The sequence below is a fragment of the Haliaeetus albicilla genome, chromosome 3 (assembly GCF_947461875.1).
Source record: "Haliaeetus albicilla chromosome 3, bHalAlb1.1, whole genome shotgun sequence".
NCBI lineage: Eukaryota > Metazoa > Chordata > Aves > Accipitriformes > Accipitridae > Haliaeetus > Haliaeetus albicilla.
The window spans coordinates 34,803,890-34,824,093 of NC_091485.1; the positions used below are offsets into that span (position 1 = coordinate 34,803,890).

The 20,204-nt window shown below is 40.8% G+C and overlaps 1 protein-coding gene across 1 annotated transcript in view; it reads left to right on the plus strand.

Annotated features, from left to right (window-relative positions):
• The first annotated feature begins 5,477 nt into the window (after positions 1 to 5,477).
• XKR4 (XK related 4) overlaps positions 5,478 to 20,204 on the plus strand; it is a 98,278-nt gene continuing 83,551 nt past the window's right edge. Inside the window, exon 1 of the mRNA XM_069779352.1 lies at positions 5,478 to 5,659. Coding sequence (XP_069635453.1) covers positions 5,536 to 5,659 — 124 coding nt within the window. The 5' untranslated portion in view covers positions 5,478 to 5,535. The remainder of the gene's footprint in view (positions 5,660 to 20,204) is intronic.

Sequence of the window (20,204 nt, forward strand, 5' to 3'; positions counted from 1 at the left end):
TGCATATGGCCCTGCACTTGCATATGCACATACTTGTGCACATTGTCTAAATGAAAAGCAACTGAACATAACTCTTCCTAATCTCCAAAATCTCAATTTGTAGCCAAAGATTTGCAATAAATTGTGAGGCTGGATGAAACGAGGTAAGGGCAAATGGCAAACTTCAGGAGGGGAAGCCCAGAGGAGCTCAGAAGATTGAAAGACGTTGACTGAGGCAAACTGTATGCAGCAAGAACAGTTCAGTCCCACACACATGGGAGCAACACGTCCACCAGCAATCAGGATTTGGATTCTCTGTTCCACTTATCATAAGCCTCAACTGTCTGTACTAAAAAGAATAGTGTCTGTGAAGCATAATGGAGCAGCTTCTGAAATCATTTCATAGAGAGAAGTAATGGGCATAAATGACACCCAGCTACTATGAAGTAAACTAGGTAAAAACCCAAGCTCTGTTAAATCACTGCCAAAAGCCCCTTCAGTTTCAGTGATACCAGGATATTCATGAAAGGCCTTTTATAAAAGAGTAGATGAACTGTAGTCATGTTGGAAACCTTTAGCCCGAAAGCCAGTGGCATCTCAACTCTCTCTTCCAGAATATCTGACTCTGAGGAATTGCCTCCCGTTTGGAAAGTATTCTGGGGGCCTCGTTGCCTACCTTGTACTGGAGCAAGAGCTGGGGAGAAGGTTTTTTATCCACAAATTCAGGACAGAATATCACGTTCCTAAGAATGAGGGAGAAAGGAGTGAGATTTTTCTGCACACAAGAAAAGGGCAACTCATCCCCATCATGGGCTTATGAAATCTCACCTGGATTTGAGTCTGCTGAGTACCTACTCCTGTAGGAAGGTATTAGGTTGGTCAGCTGCCAGTTCCTGGGGAATGAACCCTGTGAGATTATTTACATTCATCCCAGTTAATCAATTAATGTTTGTAAAGCACTTTAAACTCAGAAAGCACTCTCTATAAATATTTGGTATTATCATATAATTACACTACCACATCTCAATTAAATGCACAATTGGGCATGCTTTAATCACGTAATTGAAGTGTCACCAAAAGTATTTCAAATATAGGTATCTCAGTCTATGCTGACCATCCTCAAGAGTGGTATGTAACCCTGGAACAAAATCAGGACTCTTGATTTTGGAAACACTGGGGAGCCACTGTCTGATCAGAATGAATGTCTCTTTCCCTAGAACAGAAATGCAGCTTTTCCACAACTACAAGTATAGGTAATTTTTTTGCTTCTATTTGTCTTGCATCTTGAACACTTCTTGTGGGCAGCACACAGACTAACCTGCTTTCTGTTTGTTTTTTACTTTACTGCCTTCCCTCATTACTGCAATGGAAAAAGAATGTCACTTGCGATCTTGTTTCAGGTTCTATCCTTCAGGGTTATGTTTTATCAATGGTCTGTATACTGTGCTGTGTGATGTACTGAAATAAATTAAAACAATTAAATGCTGAAGCATTCTACACTTCCTCCAGAGGGTGAAAAAGACATTAGGTCTCAAATAACAATATGTATGTTGCCATCTGATTATCAGCAGTATAGGAAGTATTGCTTCCTACTCCATTGTCTTCATTCTGAATAGTAAGCTTGTTTATATCAGTGTTGACAGTCCAAGCAGTGGTCTGGCTTCATTTTAAAATAATAAGGTTTGATATTGCTTTTTCATAGTACATTTTATAGTCTTCTAACTGTAACACCTTTAGGAAACTAAGTTACTTCTAAGCTTTTCTCCACAAACGTGAGAGCTATGAAATTATGGATTGTTTAGGGGTGGTGGAGTTTTTTATTTGTTTTTCACTTTTCTAGTGAAATCAGAAACTTCAGTGGACTATCTTGACTTATTAGATGAAGTAGTTACTTTACTAGATGGCAGTATTGTTACCATAATTCTCATTCCTCCTTTTTTTTCCTTTTTTCCTCTGGTGCTCTAACTCTCACTTCTTCACTCCTTGTCATTTCTTTTCATGTCAATTAAATGCTCTTTGGAGAAATGGATAGGCAAGTTTTGTATATTTGTACAGCACCTGCACAAGACTTTAGCTGAGGCCTCTGGATGCAATCACAACCAAAATAATAACATTCACATCTGTTCTTTCAGGTTCATTGGCATCAATTTACCCTACAATGAACCTAAGATATTTTCCAATGCAGAGCTGTTATTACTTCTTCCTATATTGTTCTGGAATAACTGTGTGTAAGAGCCACAACCTGGACTCATAGAAAAATATGAGTTTCCATGAAAATGATACCAGAAGGCCAACATATAAAAACTCTTCAGGGCAGGAACTACCTCTGAGTGTGTCTGTATAGCATTTGCTGACAATAGGACTCCAGTGAGGGTGTCTAAGATGCAATTACATAATGCATATATATATATATATATATATAAAAAAAATGGAATGTGTCATTACTGCAGTGTTAAGCTATATTTGGAAATCAAAACAAAATAAGCACTTTCTCCCAATTTTTTTTCTTTCTATTTCACTAGGGGAAAAAAGTGCCTTTGATATATGAAGCATTTTATGAGACCATCTTTTTATTTTAATAACTGCTAATTTGCACACCTAACATCAATTGCTGGTGCAATTAATTGTGGATGCAAATGAGAATTTTTAGCTGTCTAATCACCTGATTGTGCCTATAAATCAGTGACAGTAATTATGTGTGTAAATGCTCATTTCAGCCTGCAATTAATTTGGCCAAAATTGATAGGACAGAAAAAAATACCACCCTAGGCTGAAATTTGGTCCCCAGTGTGTGAAAAGAGAAAGTATCTTCCTCCTCTGCCTCTCGTGTCTAAATTGCAGAGCTAAGTAGACAAAGAGCAATGATTCCCCAGTCCCCAATAACTCACTGCCAGTGTTTCACAATAAAGTGCAATGGGAGAGGAAATATTTCCATAAGGGTTCATTAATCACAACATATTTGCCATGCACAACCACTCTGCAGAGCAGGTAAAGAACCCTAGGGGACGTTGCCTGGCACAGCATGTCATTTTCATAATAGGAAAAGTATTTTTTGCACAAACGCTGTAGAACTGAAGTTGCAGATGGCTCCACTGGCAGAGCTAGAGCCTCCTGGCACAACCCTCAGCAGCCAAAGCTACTTTAGGTATTTATAGCAAGGGTTAGTGATATCTCAAAAGAAGGATGCTGAAGATGCTGTCTGCCCTCCCCCATGTACAATATTCCCAGGTGTGCCCCTTGGGAGGCCACGTGAGGCAGGCTGAACAAACCCCACCCAAAAACCAAACTGCAGAAGGAAATCCAAGCCCTACCTGTCCCTGTTGTGCTGCAGGACACTAATGAGAGGTCTAGGAACAATTAAACTGATTGTGACTGAGAACCTGGGGGTCCAACAGACCCATTAGCAGAACTGCACAACAAAAGATGCCTTTCCAGCTGGGTGGCTTCTTTCAGATCTGGACAGTGGGCAATTTCACTTTACGTAACCCTGAGGACGCCGGAGAGCCCCTGTTACCCCATCATACTCTGACCCATCTAGACCTGCTCAGTGTTTTGCACGAGAGGTGGGGTCGATGTCTCGTTTACTGTACCTCTGTGGTCTCAGTCTCTGAGTAGTTCATTGCTGCTTCACTCCCACATGGGACTTTGATAAAATTCAAAGCCACCTGGTGTGATTTTAATTTAAATGTGAATTTAATGTGTTTTCCTTTTATATTGCTATGATGTGCATTGTCAAGAGAAATGCTGCAGGCTCAGAACTGGCCTCTCAGCTGTTTCTCTGTGCTACTCCCTGGTTTTGTTTGATGAATATTCCTGAGTAAAACTGTTGCTCTGCAGTGGCGTGTGCATTGGGTACAAGGGTTCACTGGATACAAGCACAGCAGTCATTCTTCAAGGGGGCAACTGATTCTTGGGCTGTTTGCCAGTCATAGGCCAAAAATCTTCTCATCAGCAGGAGATACCTTCAGAGTTACAACTGAACAGAAGAGGGAGGAAAGGTTGCATGCAGCCTATATAAAAAGAGGTTCGACAATTCACCATGCTCCACCAGTTATGAAAAGCATTTTAAAACAAGAACTTGTGAAAAGGAGGAGAAATACCAAAATGTTTTATCTTAACCAATTAAAACAATTCATATGGGAAGTGGTTAAAATTTACTAAAATTTCTCTTACTCGAAAATATAATCTCATTTCAAAAAAAGTGCTGTGAAAACATATTAAAAGATCATAAGGAAATGCTTTCAGGACCAGGATGTGAAAGATACGTCAAGAAAAAGAGAACCAGAGATCCACATCACTCAGTAGCCCATCAGGGCACCCTGGTAGGATGCAAGACAGTATCTTCAGAATTTTTCGTTAAGTGAGACTGTTTTTTCAGCCAGCCTTAATTCGTTTTGAACTAAAATTGTAGGAGCAAGGTGGGAGCCTAGACTTTCTGACACAGAATAACAAAGAGGAGATTAGAATAATAGAGCAGATCAAAGGCCACCCAGAGTGGTCGGTGTGCTGTGACACAAGTGTGTCATGGGAGACCGCTGCCAGCTCTGCAAGGGTCATGAAAAGCATCACAGCAGCCAGGTGGCTTGGCCATCAGAAGACATCCCTTGCTTTCTAAAACCACTCGTTGCTCCTGCACCCACTGAAATCTCTTTAACTGGCTGGTCGCTGGGTGTTTTTCCTCCCGCTTGCACAGGCCACCAGAGCTGACGTGCTTTCTGACCATTACTTCTCTCATCTGCTGGTTACTGCTGCCAGCAGCAGCAGCAGCCTGTTGGGCTCCTGGCTCCTGCTGCTTCTTGCTGCTGCTGCTGCACGGGAGCTATCGTAGTGAGTCACTTCTAATCACCAAGGGAACCCACAGCCAGATCTCTGCTCCTCCTAAAATAGGAGCTCACAGCTACATCTTCTCTCCTCCTAAAATAATCAAACTATGAGAAAAAGCACTATATGTTTGGCAGTATCTGAAATATGAGATTCAATGCATTAGACAGGTGGAAAAGATGGACTATGAGTTCAGCCATAGCAGGGCCCCAGGCTAAGACCACCCCAGGCTTGCAGTGCAGGTGGTCTTCCAAGTCCACACAGAGCCATGCAGAAAGATCAGTTCTTTGCAGGTCCCGAGTAGAGACCATTGCAGAATCACCTTTTTTCCCCACATTATTTGAAAAAACTCTGAGGGAGGCCACACAATCAATACATCCCCCTTATATTTCAGTTCAGAAGACTGGGTCCTTGAAAGGAATACAATTTAAGAAATAAGACAATGCTAAGCTTTTTAAATGGTTTTATGAGGGCAAGTCTTGTCTTCAGTTTAGTTCACTCTTATCACATCAACTACTATAAATTGCAATACGATAACCCTTTTAAATAAATAGTGGTTATTTTGAAGTACACTGAAAAAATGGTGGTTATTTTCAAGCAGAAGTGTTACCTGCAAAATATCATTCTGCATTTCTATAACCTCTGTCTTTTATTTCTAGGTATTTCCACACAATATACCTGGGTATCCGGAGTCGACGGAGTGGAGAGAATGACAGATGGCGGTTTTATTGGAAAATGGTGTATGAGTATGCAGATGTGAGTATGCTGCATTTGCTAGCCACGTTTCTGGAAAGTGCACCACAGCTGGTCCTGCAACTCTGTATTGTTGTACAGACTCGTACACTCCAGGCTCTCCAAGGTAGGGGTTCATTTAATCTATTTTTTTTTTTATGATTTTAGGAAGATGTAATTTCTATACATACATATTTATCCTTCTTTCAAACTGCTGTGCGCCTTGTACTTCTGGCATAAGAGCAGATCTTGCCTGCTAGCTGCTATTAAGCGGTTAACAATGACTGTCAAGAAAGCCTGTGTTGTTGGAGGTCTTTTAGCCTTTCTTATTGGCCCTGGGGTGTGGGTAGGATTGATAATGTTTTGCTTTCTGCATGTCCTTGTAATAGAAGAGCTCTTCTGTTTATCCAGTGGGCCAATGTGAAAATTGCATCAATCAAACTATTGCTCTTATCCCTGTGCTTCTTTCTGTGAATGTTCAAACCCCTCCAAACTGCAGTAATGAGGTTCATATGGTATTATGCAAAACAGAAGACAACACAGCAGAAAACAGCTATTCTGTGAAGAAAATGCCAGTGTCTATGGAATACATGTCCATCAGTTCTCAGCCATGTTTATTTGAAATAATACAAGTCAGCTCCTGAGCATTACAACAATATTCATTCCTTCAAGCTCTGGGTTTCCTTCTAAGGTTGATGCTTTCACCAAGCATGATTTCTTCTTTAAATGGTAAATGCATGCATAAGTCCTGCCATAGGGGTTGTCAGTCAGCAATACAGATATAAGAATATCACCTTCTCTACTGCTTTTTTGATGCTACTTTTGGTTACCTGACAATTTTCCTTCCGTATTGCACCACTGTTTTGCCTTACGGCTGCACCTGGGCAGAAATTATTGGCAAAGGAATGAGATGAATGAGAACTTGGGATCCAGAAGGTGACACAAATGTCATGAGGCAGAGAGGAGAGGAGGAGGAGCAAAGGGACAGAGGGAGGAAGGAAATGCAGTGGGTTTGCCACTTGTTTTTAAGAAACAACTCATGTGCTTGCCACTGTACAAGACAAAACTATGACAGCACCTTGCTCCAAGAAGCTCTGGGTCTAGTTAGCTTATTATGAGTAACTTGCAGTGAGACTGATCAGGTGAAAAAGGACTGGGAACAAAGTGAGTAGCTGTGTGAAGACCTTGATCCTGGGCAGTTTCCTCTGGATAAATCAGAGGCTTTTCATTTACCTCCCCTTTGAACTGACATCTAATAACAGCTGTCCTGCTTCCTGTGGTTTTTGGTTTTGTTTCTTTAGATCTGAAACTCTGTCACCTTAAGGGGAAAAGAAAGCCAAAGTTTCTGTTTTAATTACTTGGTGCTCTGTACAAAGAAGGTTGCCTAAGCACTTCCTGCAGCTATTTCTCAAAAGGATGCTGCCCGGCATCAGCCAATCCAAACTATTATCATTCAGGAGAAGGTATTATCACTTTCAGAAGCTTTGTCCCCCAAGAAAAAGAGACTCCAGAGAGATGTTTAGGAGAAGAACATAGCCAGAATACTTTATGGTCAGCTGTAATTTAGCTATCTTCATAAACTATTAATACAGAAGGCCTCTTGCCCTCATTTTTGTGCAATAACAGATCTGTCTACGAGAAATGTGGCTGGTGAGTAGGCACTAAGCCTGTGATGTACCCTGCAAGTGGTTGTTAATTAGAGAAAACCTGAAATGCTTCAATTTAAAAGGCAAAAATGGTTCCTGAAGCCTGCAATCAGCTCTGTGAAATCTAGGTATCAGAACCCAGAAAGGAATAAAACTATAATTATGGATTACAGCTGAGAAAGCTGAAAATATTTACTTATCCTCTCTTCCCCCATTTTCTCCCATCTTCCAAGGAGGAAAGGCTCCATTTAAAAAAAACTAAGAAAATTAAACAAGGTTGTAGCATCTTCTTAAACAGTAGTACCATTATATTCCCCTGATGAAAGTTAATATGTTTTAGTACATTGCCAGCTGTGAAAATCCTTTTTCTGTTCTCTCTCCTTTTTTGGAAAAATGTTAAGGATAATGCGTTGCACTATAGGATGGTAGATTTGCTGTGAGGCTGCGTAAGGACAGCATAGTTGCTCTCAGTGTTATCATGCTGCAACTGAGTGTTTTAAAAGGCCTAGCCATAAGGTATATGCTTCAGCTAGCTGTCCACTCACTAAGCCTGTTTCAGAGATTTCTAACATGGATCAATAAACAGAGTATTGGATTGATTTTCGTGTTTAGAGAATGCTACTTGGTTTTTATTATTGTTCTTTTAGTTCTCTGTCCCGCAGGACAAAGTTATCATGACAATTAATAAGTGCCATCTCTGGTTCATGTTCTTTAAAGTATACTTCCATCACAAACCACAAATTTGGCATGGGAAATGAATGATACTGGAAATGTCTTGGTCTATAAGCAGGGTATTTCTATTATCAAGCCATTAATGACCACAAGAAAAAATGTTAAATATTTTATTTATGAAATTGTGTATTTTCCATTCTAAATGCACCAAAATAGCATCATTCCCAACAGGAGAATGCTGTCAGTGTGACTGAAGATTCCCCGTTTTATAACGGGTGTTGGCTAAGTGTGAATTATTTCTTATTTCAGTCCTTAAGCCCTGCTAATCAAGGTAAGAAATACATACAGGCATGCACATACATGTCTAGGAAGAAAAATATTGCGCAATGTGTGCAAAACCTTCTCTCTCAGTTTTCCATACACTGCAGTGAGGACCACTTCAAAAGCCCAGAGGATGTACCACAAGGATCCTTTAGCACTTGCCTGGGCTCCCCAAACATGAATTTAAAAACTGCAGTGTAAAATTCTAGCAAGGATTGTGTACCACTGTACCGTGACTGCTGCAGCAGAACATTGCTTGTGCATAAACCGTCACTATGGACTGGCATCTCTCTTCTGCGTTGGCACCCAGAGAAATCGGAGTATTGATAAAACAGTATCTAAATTATTATCTAAAAATCTGATTCTTCTTTAAGATTTAATCAAAACTGGCACAATTAGAGGCAATGATCTTTCTTATTCTGCCTACAACCAGCAGCCAGGTCCATCCCAGAGTGGAAGAAATTAAACAGCTTATGGGGGAAGCTGATGATTTCTCAACGCTAATTCCTCAAGAAAACAAACAACTTCGGTATGATGCTGGACTAAGCTGGAGCTGTGCTAACCCCCCTATTACCTCTACCTTTTCCACTCTGGTGGTTCCTTTGAGTTTGAAGAAATATCTACTCTTTAGAAGACAGATGTGCCTCAAAAATAAGTAGTTCCTCAGTCTTTTCCTCATGGGAGCCTGTTTCCCTTCCTTTCTCTTTATGTGCTCTGAGCGCAGCGTTCTTGCAGCAACTTCTCTGCTGAGCCAGCAGCACCTCCAAACTGCATTGCTTTTTTCTTTTTTTTTGCCTTTTTTTAAATTTTTTTCTCTCCCTTAGTTACTCTGTAGGAAAGTCATGTCCTAAGCAGCTTCATGGTGGGAGTCAGTAGCTTCACCAGTCCTATTCTAGGTGGGAACTGTATGAGAAATGAGGCAGCTCTGCATGTGGGGGTAGCAATGGCAGAAAGTCCACTGAAACAACTGATGTTCATCCTGCATACATCTGTTTGCATAAGGGCATATATGCGGACAGAAGTGTCTGAACCATCTGCAGGTGAGCTAGTTCACCCACCAGAAACAGTCTAACAGCAGTAGTCTCAAGGCCAGGATGGGCTAGCTGATCTCAGTGCCAGTCTACGTACACCAACCGCCTGGACCTGGGCCCTTCACCCTGTGTTTTCAGTTCTGCTCCCAGGGCTGGGCAACCAGGTCCTGCACTGGATCTGTCTCCAAGTCACAGGGAACCAAAATACCAGAGTTGAAAGTGTTTGGATTATTGGATTACCCCAATAAATTCAGAAGGCTGCAAGTAATTCCCTTAAAAATGCCTCCACCCTCCAAGCTATTTAGCAAATAAGCAAGTAGTTTCACAGTCTTTGCTATAAAAACAAACACTTCCACAATAAACTGCCATAGACTAAGTATTAGGCAGATTTGCTGACACAGTAAGATCAGTCTAAAGGCTATGAGACTCTTCCTTGGTTGGGTCTCTGGACATCCAGCATAATGGCCACATCTTACCACATTTGCTCTGCTGGCTCAACAGGTCTGAGGACTGACAAAATGACAGACAGACCTGGACTGGCAAATTGGCTCAGGGGCGTTATTCCGCAATGACTTGAAGCCAACCTACCTGAAGGCTGCCCCTGAAAATCTTTGATTTAATCATGGCAAGTCCTGCCAGCACCTCACCCAAGCTGCATGTTCCCATCGCATCACTGGCATTGCCATGGCTGTACGCTGGGTCCCTCGGACACTTTTATTTTCCCCGTTGCTAACTTGGTTGAGTCTCAGCAGGATCTGGTTGGACTCCCTGGGGCAGGGAGGTGTCACACGACTGGTAGGGACTAGGGGACATGGCATCAGGGTGGGTAGGGAAGGTCAGGGCTGTCCCTTTCTGTGGCACCTCGTTTTGGAATCATGCATGCAGACTGGCAGTCATCCCTTGGCATTCCTCTTTTACTTCCTTTGATTTTCCCACTATGCCGTTTGATTTTAGAAAGACTTCCCATCTTCAAATTAGTAAGCAAGCAAAAAATCCTGCTGATCATCTGATTGGAAAGAGACTCCTTTCTGTTAGCATACAGTTACTGTCCTCTTACTCAAGGGCATGGTGTTCTAGCTGCTCCAAGATGAGCAGATAGACAAGATTGCTCCCTGGATTTTACCACAGACTTCATTATTTATGCTGTATTAATTAACACATTGTTTAAATTATAGATTAGCTTCTCATTCCTGTTTACTGCATATTATGCTGGCTAGTCAGCACTTGACATTTTCTTCTTCATCAGCCCCTGGGGGGTTTGTTCTGGCTTCTCCATACAGTACTATTAATCAAAGTCTCTATCAAAGTTTAATCAAAGTCTAATCAAAGTTTATATCATATAAAGCTGCAGTTCTTAATATAGACTGACAGCAGTGCAGAAGCAAAATGAGAAGTTCAGAACGATTTATAAATTCATCAAGTTTCATTGAAGTCACCACACTCCCATAGAGCTGCTGCATTCTGCTGAAACTGCATTTCCATGAAATGACCCTGGCCAACCATTTTCCCATTTTCTACCAGCTCTGTTGGAAACTCCTACGCTGTTCATATGCTGACACCGCAGCCAGCGTACAAAAGTTCACAGTGCCACTAAGCATCGCTCTCCTGTCCTTCTACTCCAAAAGAATTGCTGTTCCTGCCTGAGCTGAACAAGAGGTTCAGAGACTTGCTAGCAGTTTATGACGTGGCTGATAGGTCCTAACTTTATCTAGCAGAAGGAAATTATGTGTTAGCTAGTTCCTTAAAAAATCCTCTGGCAAAGCTCATCCTCGTGCATCAGGAATTCAAACTCTTTTCATATCAGTGCAATAAACTGAAATTCATTTAAGTCTGTACATTTTTTTTTTGTGAGCACAACGCTATGCTTTTACATGGCTTTTCTTTTTTTCTTACCTTCACAGCAATTTTGGATTTCTCCGTAAAGTGCTGCCTACATTTGCAGTGCTCTTTAAATAAATAAAAAAAAAGAATTCTGATGTAAAATCTTATACAATTCAATGTATATTTGTATGGAAATAAGGTGCGGCACTTGAGTTCTGGGCAAGCTGCCACTGCTTTTCTCTGTGCCGTCAAGGTTCTGCACCACTGCAGTCCAGCGCCCAGCCTTTCCAGAGAGAAAGAAAAGCAGAGCAAGCAATAGTCCCAGATTCTGCCTGCAACTTGGCAAAACAGATTTTCAGTGACAAAGATGAACAAATATGATATACTATAGAGTAAATATGTCTTCTGCAAATGACTTTTAAACTGATCTGTAGGCCTCTTTGCAAGTCTTAAAATGTTATCTTGCAATCATTAGGATGGAGCCATCATATTAGCACACCCTTGTTTCTGATAGGATGGGAGAGGACCTCCTGAAGGCGATCATGTCATATAATCCATTTCATAACCTGATTACAATCTTAAAACTAGTTATACCCTTTGTATCTAATATACCAGTTGGAAGTTTAATTGTCTGATTGATAGAGACCTGCTGCTGCTGTCCCGCCTTTTTAATTTCATCAGCTGTCTGTCCCTATTTATTCTTGTGCCATCCCTGTTTTTACACTTGTTCCCTAAGGAAATGAGGTTCATGTGATGATATAGTCCATTTCTGTCCTTCAGTCCTGACTTTTAAGAACTTGTGATCCATTGCACTATTTCAACCAAATATAAAAGAGCAGCCAACATCTCAAAGATAATTATGTTTCTTTAAATGTTGTGAAAAAAACAGCCAAGTCAGAGGAAAAAAAGACAAATGAGAGCCTCCACTAAAGGGAAAAGCAGGCAGACTTCAGCTGTTACTCTTTTTGTTAGGCACCAGCCACCAGCCGGTCCAAATATGCATCCTTCCAGCATCCATCCTGCACTGCTCTCCCCTGCCCAGTGGGACTATTGTGATAGACAGATGGGATTAGGGAATGAGAGACACTTTGATGGGAAAGTAAGAATTATTCCTTCTGCTGCTTGTTCTCTCATCTCATGAGAGGCTCTGCACTCTCTTCTCTTTATTATCTTCACAGACTTTCCCTTCATCATTTCCAGTCTGAATTCATCTTTGGTGAATATGGATGACCAAGACTGTACAGAGTACTCCAGATTACATTTCTCCAGAGCTCTCATATTTCTTATGGCAATATCTCACTAGGTGTGATCTAGGATTGTAATTCCCTGTTGACTCAGGCATTGCACTGGTTAATCCTAGTTATTTCATGATCCTTTAAAACACACAGGCTCTTCTGGTGTCATGTTACTCTGATGAGGGTTCAATCACATTAAAAAAAAATTATTAGTAACTACATGCATGTAATGAAATTTCATCTCATTTCTACTTTTCCAGCCTGCAAGGTACTCCTGATTTTTCCGCATATCAGTCTCCTTTTCTATGTTGATAATGTCTCCCCAAACCTTATTAGTATATTACTTTTTAAAACCAAGGTCACTAACAGAAATATTCAGCTAAGATTGGTTTCAAGAGTAATCAGTACTGAAAAAGGTAATAGGAATCCTACTCCAGCCCAAGAATTTTTCAATCGCATTTCAACATAATCCTGCAGTATCTTTCTTTAACTAGTTCCTTTACCTGCCTTAGCTATCTTCTACTAGAGGCACCGGATTGCCTCTGTTCCAGTCACATGGTACCAGTTCTGAATGGAGAGACTTAAGATGCTTCTCACCAGCAGCAGGATTCCATATGCCGGCTTTTTCTGAATCCTGAAACAGAGGTTTTCTGGTTGCACTGGGTGAAAACAAGGAGCTTCGAGTTTTGCTTCCGTCCACAGTAATGCAGATTTCCTTTCTGTTCTCATTTCCTATCAGCTGGCGGTGTCTTTGAGCCCTTGTCTCAAGAGCCCTTACTGAAAATTGACCTATAAGGCACATCCTTTATTGCTGATCATCCTTTTTCCATTGCCATCTAGGCACCATTTTTGAGGTGGGTTTTCATACAGGTAGGTTTTGAGGCTTTTTCTAGAAGTTTTTTGCTTTGCAGGGTTTAAAAGCTCCAGAAATTCTTCTGTGTTTTGCCTTAAAGAGAATCCAAGTCTCCTCCACAGAGAAGTCCCTGAACAATTAAATTCTGCTGCCTTCACTCATTTCTTTAAAATTCTGATAGACAGACTTACCAACAGATCTATTTTTGTTTATCTCTCCATTTTATTTAGATTAAACCGACATTCATGTCATCTGATGCTATTTTTTACAATTAGCTGTCCTATAACAACCTCAATACTTTCTGCAACTAAGTTTAGAAAGAAGCCTCTCTCTCTACTTTCTGTCAGAAAATCTGTCAGTTGTCACACTCCGGAATATCCGGGCTGCCTTCGGTAGCATTTGTTCTGCAGCCTGTATCTGAGAAATTGGAGTCTGCCATAATGAGACAATTCTCTGCAGAATTTCTCCCTGTAATAACGGTTTGAACATCTCTATCCATATCCAAATATAACTCTGGAATTCTACAGCAGAACTACCCACTGTCTTTCCCCAAAGTAATTTTCTATGCAAACAGAATCTGTTTTATCGGGGATCCCTTTCTGAAACATCAGTCTGTCATTCCATTCACACACACCGCTTTTACCATCATTGTCATCTTTTCTGAATACCAGCTCCCCTTCAGTACCTATGTGCAGGGAATCATCATGAGTCCATGATGTTTCTGTAACCCTCTAGTACTCTTTGCAACCCTGTAGTGCTTTATGTATGCTTTTACCCATGACTGTTTCCTGTGTTTTGATACCCAGATTCATTGCAACAATAGTTCTCTTATTTCTTACATTAACTGATTCCGTCTTCCATGCATTAGACACTATCCTTTCACTAACTGCATCACCTACCAGAACTACAGCTCTCATCAGATATGACTTTTTTTGGCTTTCTTCCTGTATACCTTGATGTAATAGATGTCCCTATGCCAACTGCTGCATTCTTGTTTCCAGATATCCTGTCCCTGTCCATTCATGTATCTGGGTATGATACATCAATACAACTTTACGCAAAAGAACCAATGTATGCAACGTGGCAGGTACTGTCAGGAAGATAAGGAGTTGGCAGAGTGATGGTGTTGTTTCTTAGGACATCCATAACAAACCCACTGTACAGAACCTCAACCTCTGAAAGTCAACCAGAGAAGATATTAGTGAGCATTTTTCTTCTTTCCATTTAAGTGCAGGAAAAAAAAAAAAGTAAAACTTGTGGGTTGAGATAAGAACAGTTTAATAGAACAGAAAAGAAGAAAATAATTATAATAATAACAATAATAAAATCACAATAACAATAATAAAATGGCAATAATAATAATAAAAGGATTGGAATATACAAAACAAGTGATGCACAATCCAATTGCTCACCACCCACTGACCGAGGCCTAGTCAGTTCCCAAGCAGCAATCCGCCCCTTCTGGTCAACTTCCCCCCAGTTCCTATACTAGACGTGACGTCCCATGGTATGGAATACCCCGTTGGCCAGTTTGGGTCAGGTGCCCTGGCTGTGTCCTGTGCCAACTTCTTGTGCCCCTCCAGCTTTCTCGCTGGCTGGGCATGAGAAGCTGAAAAATCCTCGACTTTAGTCTAAACACTACTTAGCAACAACTGAAAACATCAGTGTGTTATCAACATTCTTCTCATACTGAACTCAAAAACATAGCACTGTACCAGCTACTGGGAATACAATTAACTCTATCCCAGCTGAAACCAGGACAAATAGTGGCTCCACAAAGCTGCTAATAGATAGATAGTGGTAAAGACAGCCCAAGACACAAAGTAGTGCATTTAGTTTCTGCGAGCGTGATATATTGCCTACACACTGAATTTTAACTGTTGGGGAATGTCAGAAAGTTAGCGGCATATCCTTCTGCTCCCTTTTTGTTGTGCTAAAAGCACAGTTGCCAAAGAACAGATTCCTAGTTTCATTTTGGGTTACTGTGTTTTCTATGACTGGTACTTTTGTTCAGGGGTGGGAAAAAAGTGATGCATGCTTGGCACAGAAAAAGCTCTCTTGTGTCTAATATAGCAGTGAGAAATTGCAGTCGTGATTGTGTCTTACCCAAAGACTGCACAATACGGCAAAGATAAGAATTAATGTGAATTCTTCATCAGGCAGTGGCCTTTAAAGCTTCAGTCAGGGAGCCAATGTAAACATCCAGCCTTACTCCAAATACACAGATCTGAAATTTCCTCAGCCATTTTCTTTGTTAGTGCATGATATATTACTTCCCTTATTCATCTTGCACCTTTTTGCCTACCTGCAAAATTACTTTTTTTGCCAAAATTTACCAGAAAAGTAATCCTTTCTGTTGAGAGTGATTTTAGCTGAAAGTTGCAGGTCAAAGTGGGACTGCATGTTTTAAAATGTGTCTCGCATGAAGTTTGTTTAGCTGTATACAGGATATACTACAGGTGATGAACTTAACCTATGGAAATTAGTATCTATAAATTATAACTATTAGTATTCTTCAGTTGTGCATACACTAGGTGAGTATCAAACTGCAAATATAAACAAAATGCATTGCATTCTTGCTTTGTGCTCAGAGTTTTGCAAGTATCAATGAATAGCCAGTGCTACAGTGATACTCAAATGAAAGGTCCTGTCTGGCACAGGAGGGTCACCCCTGGGGCACCTTCTCACTGGAGCCAGTGGAACTGCTTTCATGAATAAAGACTATTCACTAGGCTGGGGTTTACAGGACCATTGTTTTACAAAAAGGTATTAAATAGCTCTCTTTTGTGTTAGGCTTGACACTCTACCTAACCTAATGGGGATACAAACCTATTAAATGTATTTTATTAGTTTTCGGTTTCCCTAACTAAATTATAATGAAAATAAATTTCAAATCCTTTTTTTTTTCCTGTGGGTGTTATTTCTCATAGTGTGTCAGTTAATAAAGTGGTAACTATATTCTGTTCTCTGTATATAATGAATACAATTTAAAAACAAACTGTTAATGGCTTTTGTGTTACAGTTGAAGAGAGAATTTCTAATTTTAGTTTTGACCGGGGCCTTTAGCGTATCGTTTGTGCATGGGTGGCCAGTGTGCTCTCGTGAGTTAAATAGCCTGGGCAGGAAGAATCTCATGATATGAAGGCTACTGAATCACTATTGATCCCAGTCCATTGCATTTAACAGACACTGCGTCTGCATGCTCTTTCCCACACTGTGGACATTTCAAGGTGCAGAGGAATTCTTCCATTCTCACATAATTGAGTAAAAAGCATGAACTGAATCCTCTCTCAGTGTGGCTTTCCTGGTACAGCCACAAATAGTCCTCCCTGTCACCCTCCAGCAGCCATCCGGGACTGTCACGGGGTTTTGCAGGAGCTCTGGCAGCAGCACCCTCCTGGAGCACCCACCCAGTGTCACCAGGAGGACCCAGCAACCCCGTGGCAGGGTCAGAGAGTGGCCGAGGGACTGATGGGGAGCACCCTGCAGGTGCTGGGCACTGGGGCCACGGGGCTTTCGGGACTCACGTGTAGCAGAGATCAGCAGCAGCAAGCCCCTTCTGCCAGCTGCCGTATCGCTCCGAGCAAGGCTGCTGCCGTGTCCCCGGCGGTGGGGACGACCGAATGACTCATGGAAAACCTCCTGATTTGCTGCAGTTTTCAGTCTAAGAAATTAAATAAACTAACCCCCATCTCAGCTTACTGTTTATGCTGTGCTAAAATCTGCGGTAGCTCAGGGGCTGCTTCGTGAGCCGTGCTGCTGTCCCCGTCACAGGGGCAAGTGAACGACGGGGTGTACCCCTCCTTCAGCCATCTGCTGCCACCCCTGCGTCAAAGCCCTCGGAAAGCTTATGCAACTTCAGGCTGTTTTCAGGTTTTAACGAGTGCCTTTGGTGCTCTCATATTCTTTCCCGCTCTGTGGAAAAATGTATTGAGTGGTTCATTATCACTGGAAAGGTGGATAGATAGGAAAGAGCTGTTCGTGCATGCACCATCTAGTTAAATTGGATCTTTCCCAGGTCTCTCGTGCCACAGAAAGGCGTTCAGAGCTCATTTTGAACTCCTAGGTTAGTCATTCTTGGTAATGAAGCTTAATAAGTAAGATGCCCCAAAGCCATAAAAAATTGAGCTCTGGTGATCTTCTTGATCCTGACCCTAAGTGGCATGGTAGCATTTACTTTCTGGGCACTCATAGCAGCTTGTCATCCTTATTACTTACATTTAGAACAAAACATAACTGTTTTCTTAGGTAACTGGGCTCTTTGCTGATTTTGCTCAGCAGAAGGCAGAAAACATACAATGCGAGTCCAATGCAACAGTAAACTGAAAATGGCTTCCCATGTCTTTTCTTCAGACCCACTGTAGTTCCAGCAGATCTCGTAGGCACGCCATGAGTTTTTTCACCTGCAAGCACAATACACACTAAAATGGTTTGCAGTACAAAGTGATTCTTCTAGGTGATGAATTTTTTATATCTTTTTCTTGGCATTTCCTTTAAAAAGCATGATTTTACTTTCCACTCCTATGGAGTCAGTGTTGTTTTAAAGAGCTGTCTCAGAAATGCCTAGAAGTGTCTTGAATGGTGATTCAGCAGGAAAAAAAGGGGATTACAATCATCTTCTTGAGGAAAAAAATCCAACCGTGTTTTCTGTTTGTGATGGGGTTTTTTTTCAGACTTGGAATTTCACCTCCTTGATAATGAGGGTAGCAACAAAACTGAGAAAACAAGTTGGAAAGAGTGCATGATGTAGCCATGCACCTGGCTGGCTCATTCCCCACACCTGCTCTGGGGTGGTTCACTTTCAGCTACTTCAATGCCATTCCTTGAGATGTAGAGCGGTGCAAGCAAGGGCAGAATCAAGCCTTTGGCTTCGCAGCAGCAGCACATCGTATGGCAGCAGCCTTTGGAGCCAGATGGGTTTTCTGAGCACAGCATAATGGACTGCAATTGAATTGATATTTTAAGCTAACAAATGTTTAGATCAGAGAGGCTCACAACACAGACGCTTACAATACAGGGCTGATTGCAGCATGACAGAAGCAGCTAAATGCTGTAATGGGGAAGGTGGTGTCAGCATTTCACTTCTAAATTTCAATTCTCAATGACTTCAAGCAGCTGTAAAAATTCACTTTTAGCTGAGGCTTGAACAAGGACATGGGCCAAGACCCAGAGCAATCTAAAAAGGGATCCCAGTTCATCTCTGTGTGAAAGGCTTCCCAGCATGAAAAAGCTTAAATGTAAGAGGGTAGCAAAATCTGCTTGCCCACAGATAGGCTCCTGTGTTTGTTTCTGAAGCTGACGCAAGTGAGGCAATGAGAATGAACACAGCTTTGAAAAAAGCTCTTCTGAAAGGATCAGCTGGATAAAATGTACGGAGCTGCAAGGGATCTCTAGGAAAGCACATCAGCCATACTTCACCTAACTTGAAAGCTAAAGGACTAGTAAATTGAACAGTGGCAGTTAAAATTGTGTATTAAGAAAGTACTCTCTTTAAACCATTAGCCTGTATAAGGTATCCCTTTCTCATAAAGTATCACTGAGGCCAAGCAACCAGTAAGGGTGACCAAGGATTGAAGAACCTTATTATTATTATTAATAATAATTAAAAAATTAATATTAACAATTCTAACAGCAAATGCTTACAATCCAGGCATTCTGGAGGTAATTACACACTTGTATCTTTCAGAGTTCTGTTTCCTGAGGTAGAAAAAGCCCTTTTCTTCATGGCAGGATATTCCTGAACTGTTTATTGTAGAATTTCTTATACCTTTCAGTGAAGTGTCTTGCACTGGTTGTTATCAGCAACACAAATGAAATAGTTGGCCTGCAAGTCCAGTGTAGCTGACTTGTCTTATGTTCACCTGTTACTACACTTGGGCAACTCTTCGGCATTATGGGATTTTTTTCTCCTACTCGAGGTTTCATCAATAGGAAACAGTCATCAAGACCAAGTCTTTCAGATTATACATTCAGAAGTATTTAAACTGGCTCTGCAGAACAAATTAGGAAGATCAGACACTTAAAAATATCTCCTGTTTTGACAGTCTTGATATCTGTACACACTGTGAAATGATATCCAGATTTGATGCTAACTAGAGAGTTCTTTATGCAGCCTTAAAACAGAAGAGACAGATCACTGCATATACAGAAGTTAAAAGTAAAATTGAAAGGTATTGTAGAAGATGGTTAGACAAATATCTTAACATGAGCAATCTGTAGAACAAAGTCCTCAACTAAGAGAGAATTCCAGTTAGAGACTTTCACACATTTTTCTACATATGAGCCGTACCTGCCATGAAATAAAATAGCCCTGCTGGCAAGACTATGGAAGGATGGTTCTCAGATACCAAATTCCTGGTCCCAAGAACTGTGTAGAAAACTTTGCCAAATGTCTCCACTGCCAAGTCTGGAAGGAGATAAGATAAAGATCTGAAGTCTGAGGAAAGCTGGAATATAATGAAAAGAACACCAGACTTTTAGATCAAGTCTTTGGGATGCTATTTTGGTTTCTTCCTGTAACACGCCAATAACCTGTTACTTTGACAAACACTTTAAAAATCGGGTGTCTAAAGTTAGGAAAAGGGATCCATAGTTAAGCACGTAAGTAGGTAATATGCTTGTCAAATGGATAAGGATTTGTAACTTCAAAAAAAGTTTGCAGTTATGTGTTTGTAAATATGTTATGGCTACAGAGGAATTGTCTAAATACCTGTTGACCCAAATGACAGCTTGCCCCATTAAAAAACTGAAATTATGTAACGTTGAAAGCCATTAAAATATTTGTGAGTCTTTTTATGGTAACCTGTGAAATAATTAATATCTCGTAGTCTTGTGACTAATAATAAACCAGTCACAAGATATTTTGCAACTTAAAATGCTTTCTTGACTCCATTAATGAGCACCATAATATCATTACTGGATTTTGAATATATATGTTTCTTTAAAAAAAATAGGGTTGTCTGGAACACAGTTAGATATTCTTTCATTTTTGCTCTTTTATTGAAATATCTCATGCCCATCAGACTGTGAACTTACTTATAAGTAGGTCTACAATTTTGTTGCCTGATAAGATGGCCAAGAGGAAGAAAATCTT